The sequence below is a fragment of the Euphorbia lathyris genome, chromosome 8, assembly GCF_963576675.1.
Source record: "Euphorbia lathyris chromosome 8, ddEupLath1.1, whole genome shotgun sequence".
Classification (NCBI taxonomy): domain Eukaryota; kingdom Viridiplantae; phylum Streptophyta; class Magnoliopsida; order Malpighiales; family Euphorbiaceae; genus Euphorbia; species Euphorbia lathyris.
Window position 1 is genome coordinate 26,158,964 of NC_088917.1, and position 7,151 is coordinate 26,166,114.

The 7,151-nt window shown below is 34.6% G+C and overlaps 1 protein-coding gene across 1 annotated transcript; it reads left to right on the forward strand.

The window, feature by feature from the left end:
* The first annotated feature begins 1,944 nt into the window (after positions 1–1,944).
* On the forward strand, positions 1,945–5,950 carry LOC136203649 (tetraspanin-2). The gene is made up of 2 exons (XM_065994851.1): positions 1,945–2,534; positions 5,458–5,950. The coding sequence occupies exons 1-2, from the start codon at positions 2,037–2,039 to the stop codon at positions 5,767–5,769; spliced, it is 810 nt and encodes a 269-aa protein (XP_065850923.1). The 5' UTR covers positions 1,945–2,036; the 3' UTR covers positions 5,770–5,950.
* Positions 5,951–7,151: the final 1,201 nt, after the last annotated feature.

A 7,151-nucleotide genomic window follows, 5' to 3' on the forward strand; every position in this document is an offset into this window, starting at 1 on the left:
TGATCAATTGTAATATTGAGAGTGTGTATGCTGAGTACTTGGTATTAAGTACTTAGTGGTAGAGAAATCTAAGTGCTGGGTTGTAGCGCATGGTAGGAGTTGAGTAGACGAATAGAGGAAGGTACTCTTGCATATTCAACTGCCTGTAATCGGTTTGTGCTCTACCCTTAAAGAGCTCAGTATTGGATTCTAAAAGCCCGGAAGACTCTGGGGACTGGACGTAGGCGGAGAGGCCGAACCAGGATAAGTGATACTGAGTAATTTCTAACTCTCTCAAATATATATATATGTGAATGTGTTGTTTGTTATATTTACTCAGCATATAAACTCTTTGACGCTGACACTAAGTAAATTGGAGTGCTGAGTTGGAAGCTGACCACAAAAGTGTCAATTCCCAACTCTCGAGTGAAACAGTCTTAGTCAGCATCTGACTAAAGCTGTCTTACATTAAGATCGGCCAAGCTGACCAAAGCTGAGTTAATAAACTCACCAAAATTATTAAGTCAGCAAGATTGATTAGCGAAAAATTTATATTAGTTCCTAACCCCCCTTGGAACTAATCACACGGGACCAACAATTGCTATGTAAATAAAAAGAGATCAAACATAGTTATTAAAGGCGCGCCTGAGGCGCGCCAATGGCGCATGGCGCACCAGGCGCAGGCCTTAGCGCCATGGCAGCCCCATGGCGAGGCGCAATCGCCATGGCGCGCGCCTGGTGCGCCAAAGGCAGTTGCCAAAGGCGCACCAAGGCGCGCCTTGGCAGTTAGAGGCAGTTATGGGCAGTTTTTTGGCCGTTACTTTATATATCTGGAATGGAACACATGTTATATTAACAAAAAGTATTAAAAATGAGAGAGATTATAGGATTTAAACTAAGTAGAAGACGAGGAGACTCTTTGAAGAGGAAGAGACAGAGTCATTTGAAGAGTAAAAGACAGAATCATTAAAAGAGGAAGAAGTTTAGTAGAAAGAAAACACATCAAACGGATTCAAACAACAGAAACAAAGAAGCCAAAGGGAATTCAACTTCAACAGTTTGATGATCAATAGTTTGATGATACCTTAGATGAGGAGTGTGATAGTGATGATGAGGAGTGATGGATTTGGAGAGTTTTGATTAGGAGTAGAACTTAGGAATTAGTATTCAACTTTAAAGTTTTCTAATATGGGGTTTATTTTGCATTTTAAAATTTATTTATGCTTAAGATATTTTTATGATTTAGTTTTATGTTAGTTTTATATTTTTATAATTTTTATTTTTTTAAGTGCGCCTTGTCTCGCTATGGCGCGCGCCATCGCCATGCGCCATGGCTCCAGGACCCCTTGCGCCTTAGTGCGCCATGCGCCTTTAATAACTATGAGATCAAATATATATTATTTATGGAGTTTAGGTGACTACATAAAGTTCAGGTGGTCAAGTGATAAAATGTGCCAACTTCATAGAGCTGGTTATGGTTTGTTTTTTTAAGGTAAATTATATACGTGGTGTACAACCTTTGTTATTTTTCAGACTTTCACGTACAACCTTCAATTTCGCATGTAAAACTGTACAACCTTTTGATAACCTCATATTAAAGTGTACAGTCGGTAATTATGACTGGTCAACGTGAAATCAACCTGTCATTTTAGCAATATGACATTTCTAAAAGTCAAAATTGATGATGTGGTTTGCATTGACTAGTCAACTTTTGACTTTTAAAGAGATCAAATTACTAATGTGGCATATTAACCGGTTAAAATAACTCACTATACACTTTAGTGAGGTGTCACCAAAAATTATACAATTTTATATACCATATTAAAGTTTGTACCTAAAATGTAATTTACCGGTTTCCTGTAAGAGGATTTGGACAGTTTTTAGCTCGAAACTCGAGTTTGGATAATTATATAAAAAATATATATTAAAAAGGGCAAAGACGAGTAACTTCCATATGAATTTTCCTATATAAAAAACATCACTCCTTCGCCTCTTTCCGTTTTCACCTCACTCATTCCATATCCAACTACCACTTTCTTCCTCCTCCTTCCCTCACCATGGGATTATCCAACAACATAACAGCAACCCTCAATTTCATAGCCTTCCTCTGCTCCGTCCCCATAATTGCCACCGGAATCTGGCTCGCCTCCAAACCCGACAACGAATGCATCCACTCTTTCCGCTGGCCGCTCGTTATTCTCGGAATTCTCGTTCTCTTAGTATCTCTTGCTGGTTTCGTCGGTGCTTACTGGTACAAAGAGACGCTTCTCGCTTTCTACCTCTGTTGTATGGCCATTCTCATTGCCCTTCTCTTGATCTTGCTCGTCTTCGCGTTTGTTGTCACGCGCCAAGACGGCGGCTACTATGTCCCCGGCAGGGCTTATAAAGAGTACAGGGTTGATGGATTCTCGGATTGGCTGAAAAATCATGTGGTCAATTCTAAGAATTGGGTGAAAATTAGGAATTGTTTGGCCGACGGTGAGGTTTGTGCTAAGCTTACTCGGAATTATATCACTGCTGATCAGTTCTTCGGTGCTCGTATCTCTCCTCTTCAGGTAAGTTCTTAATTTTTTTTTTCCCGATTTACAGTTTTGTTAATTTCCGTTTTAATGTTCTGAAGTTTGGGGGAAAAATGGCACATGATATGTTAGTAGAAATATCTGTTTCAGATTCAAGTTTTATTTCATTGTCAGAGTTGATTTTTTTTTTTCTAACATTTGATCTTAACTTATAAAATTTGAAATCAAATTATGTCGAAAATATTTAATTTATCATTAATAAAAAAACCGTATATCACAATTTTTGTAGTGTTCATTTAGCGCCCTCCTGATTTTCAGGTTACTGTTTGCCTTTTCACTTTAGAGTTTAGGTGTTTTAGTGAGTTGCTGTTTGCTGTTTGCCTTTTCACTTTAGAGTTTAGGTGTTTTAGTGAGTTGCTGTTTGCCTTTTACATTTGAAAAGCTACCGTAACAGAAAATAGCAAACAACAAATAGTAGATAAAACAAACGGACTCTTAATGTACTTGTTTTGACAACGTACTAAACATTTACAACAATTTTTGTACTTAACTATTTGACAAACTTAAATATTAATATTTTGATAAACTCTGATAGTAAAATAATAAATATAATATTCAAAATATGCATAGTAGTAAATTTGTATATTAGTATGTTTAAATTTTTTTTTGTTACATAAATATTTAAAATTGATCTTATTTAAAAATTTTAGAGGTAAAATTATAAACCTGTTTAGTTTACCCGTGACAATATGAGATCTCTAACCGAATATTTAAAACTCTCTTTCTAAAGTGAAAAAAACAAATACGAGTATGAAAAACCATACACTCTGTTATGATAAATTTATACAAGGACAAATTTGTAACTTATCGCCAAACTAACTAATCAGATTGACATACAGTTGTCAGTTGTCAGTGTCAATGAATTCTTCCCTATGTTTGTCGATTTATATAGGTGGTGGTTAAGCGAAGGTGCTGGAATAGGACATGACTGGATGGAAGACACAATTAGAAGGACCTGTTTTACATTAAAAGTATTTAATAGGACCCATATGAGATTACAATTAGTATTGTTGACCCAGCACTTAATACGGATCACTGTTGTGTGGTCCATATGACTTTCTTAATCTTTCATTATCACTTAATCATGATTAGCAACACTATATTTACATTTCATAATTGAAACAGAGAGCCATGTCACGCTGTGTAGGGTTCTCCGGATTCGCTAATGATATCAAAATCTTTTCTTGTAATGACCCACCCAGGAAATTTTGTGCCAATAGCTTTTTGTACCAACTAGAAATAATGGAATTTAGGACTAAATTAGAGTGTAATTAGTGTATTATTACAATAGGGAGATTATATGGTTGCCAGCCGGGTCTTGATTTGGCATTTAGTGACAATTTGGTGGAATTGGGACCTGGTTGCTTTTTCTTTCGGTAAAGCCATATGTATATGTTTAATTTGGACTTTTAGTAACCTATGTAGTTGTAATTTTCTATTAATCTAGTTGCTTACTCACAAATTTTGACAAAAAAGTCCAATTTTAGTGGATTGAGTACTAATTATTCATTTAACATATTAAGTTACCGATAGTTCTAAGTTTTAAGTTGCAAGTTGCAGACAATTAGAAAAAATATAAAATTCGATTAACAAAGTCAAAATTTACATTTTTAATAATTCTTTTTAGTTTGTCAAGAAATATCCTAAGATCCTTAATCATTTTAATTTGGTGGATTAAGTGCGTGATCTTTTCTTTTTGGTAACATTAAACCACGGATGATTAGAAAAGTCAACTTTGAATATTACTCGGTTAAGAGTGTGTTATTCATTTGATTTACATTTGGAATTTGCATTCTTAACAATTCAAAAGAAATTTTCCTTAGTTGTATTACAATTTCAAATACAGATGAAATGTTTAACGCATTGTTAAACGAATTAGATGATTACATACCAATTTAGCAAATAGAGATTGTGAACAAAAATAAATATTCAAAGCATCTAACATCTTGATATAAAAAAATCAAGGTCTCAATCACCAAAATTAGAATGAATAGAGATGTTAGCAGGGGCGGAACTAGGGGGGTTGGCCGGGGCTCGAGCCCCGGCTGGCCGCCCGAGAATTGAGAATTTTTTTTTTTAGTAACGGTGTCTCATAATATTTTGGAGAGAATTATATTGACTCTATGTAGTATTATTTCAATATATAAAGGTAGATGAGATGGTTAAGTATGCTTGCTTTTGTTTAAGAGGTCCTGTGTCCGATTCCCTTCAGTCTCATTTTAATTTTCTATTAGTTCAATGCTAGTTTCTAAAAAAAAATGATAACATTTTTACAGTTTTAATGCGTTGGAGGCTAAAAAATTTTTGTCGAGCGGGCTGGACTTTGAAAATTTACCGTCAATTGCACAGTTAATTTTGATTTTTTTTTTTACGTTTTGAAATTTTTTGTATTGATATGTTTGAGCCCCGGGTCATCCGGGGTCCTGGTTCCGCCACTGGATGTTAGAATGTTTTTTGCCTTTTAGTGTTTATCGGCAGTGAGAGTGAGAATTATGCTCGCATTAATTTGTTAGAAAGTAGATAAATTATTCAAAATTTATAAATACAGAAACTAACAAGGCTAAATCAAATTACATGTGCTTATTAAAAGAATTTAGGGAAGTATAGGATCAAAATATAGCTTTTGCTTTCTGTGTAAAACTCCTTTTTCTTCTCCTTTTACTATAACCAATTGTTGCAAAAGTACTCAAAAAGTTGCATAAATGAGGTTGGCAAGTTGGTTTCAAAAGAATGGAACCAATCTCAATCACCATTTCTCTTGAATAGTGCAAGTCCGTTGTTATTGTTTACTATTTGCTGTTGTTGATAGCTAAAAGCAGTTGCAGATACAATTATGTAACTCCGAAAACTAGAACGAAATGAACGTTATTTAATGTGTTTGAAATTTGGAATGTTGCAGTCAGGATGTTGTAAGCCACCAACAGTATGTGGATACAATTATGTGAACCCAACACTATGGTTAAACCCAGCAAACCCAACAGCAGACCCAGACTGTTACTTATGGAACAATGACCAGACCCAGCTCTGCTACAATTGTGAATCTTGCAAAGCTGGTCTGTTAGGCAACTTGAGAAAAGAATGGAGGAAAGCCAATATCATTCTAATTGTAGCCGTTGTGGTGCTGATTTGGGTCTACGTTATTGCCTGTAGTGCCTTCAAAAATGCTCAAACTGAAGACCTTTTTCGCAAATACAAGCAGGGTTGGGCTTGAAATTGAAATTTCCCTAATTGTTTGTTGTAATTTAATGTATATTTTCATGTATTATGTGCTGTAAATATTCTTTTCCTTTCTTATCCAGAGTTTTTGAAGTTCACGGTTTTAGGAGAATCGGATACTTGTATTCAATGGATGAAATAGTATAATTTATTGAATTCAAGGTTTATGTTGACTATTTGTCTTTTGAACATTATCTTTACACATGCGTAATTTAGCATATCAAGGCACCGACATCACCGACTGGAGAAAAGCACCATTTTTTGATCTGCTAAAAAAACCTTTATTATTTTTCAATATCTGAGTGTAAGAAATAAAGTTGTGCTTTATTATTTCAAGATTCACATCAACTACGATGATAAGTAGTGACTGATTCCAAGATCACCAACTGGGGTAGAAAAGAAATAATTATATATATATATATATATATATAAGCCCCTATGATCTCGAATTCATGTTTGAATGTTGTAAGAATATGAAATTATTGTCTTCAGTGCTCACCTGAATCCTGAATGACCAAATAAATTTAGTCATTCATCGTTAGATCTAATCCAAACTTATTAGAATCATGTGGTAGAGATTCAAACATCCCAAGTTTTAGATTTAATAAACTTGGATCTAACGATTTGGTCATTCAGGTCCAGATAAACACTACAGTTATTGTCCTAATGTATTGGTTTGGTCATTCAGGTCTAGATGAGCACTACTGTTATTGCCTTATTGTATTGGTTGATTATACGGTAAAGGAGAATATCATCTGTGTAGAGCCTATCAGAGAATGGAATGGATTCTATTCTAATTTGTAGTTGTACACAAGAATATTATATTGTCCTTGAAAGATTGAGAAAACAATAATGAACTATACAAATTGATTCTTTCTGGTTATGCTGTAGAAGCCTTTTTAGAATAAACAATGTACATTGGATCTGATCTTCATGGGTTTGGGGATATATATCCACTGCCTGTACCCCAATTTTACATTAATATTTCACAGTCAATTCATAATCATAATCAACAAAAATGGAAGCCTTAATACATCAGGGATCCTTATGCTTGACCAAATTTTCCGTTGACTCTCTGAAACTTAGGAAATGTTTCGTTAGCTTCCACAATTTATTTGAAGTGACATGATTAACTCTCAAGTCCTAGTGCCAAAGCAATGTGGAGATTTGAATAAACTGAAATGCGTATCACTTTAAATAAGTTTATAAAACCAATAGGTCACTTTATCTAAATTTAAAGAGCTAATGAGACATCTCCATAATTCAGAAGGTGAATAGGATCATTTGATCAAATAATGGGAGCCTTGATGTATTAAGCTAAAAATGGAACTTTACAGTGATTCCAAAAGGTCCATAAGATTTAAGATAAGTGGATAA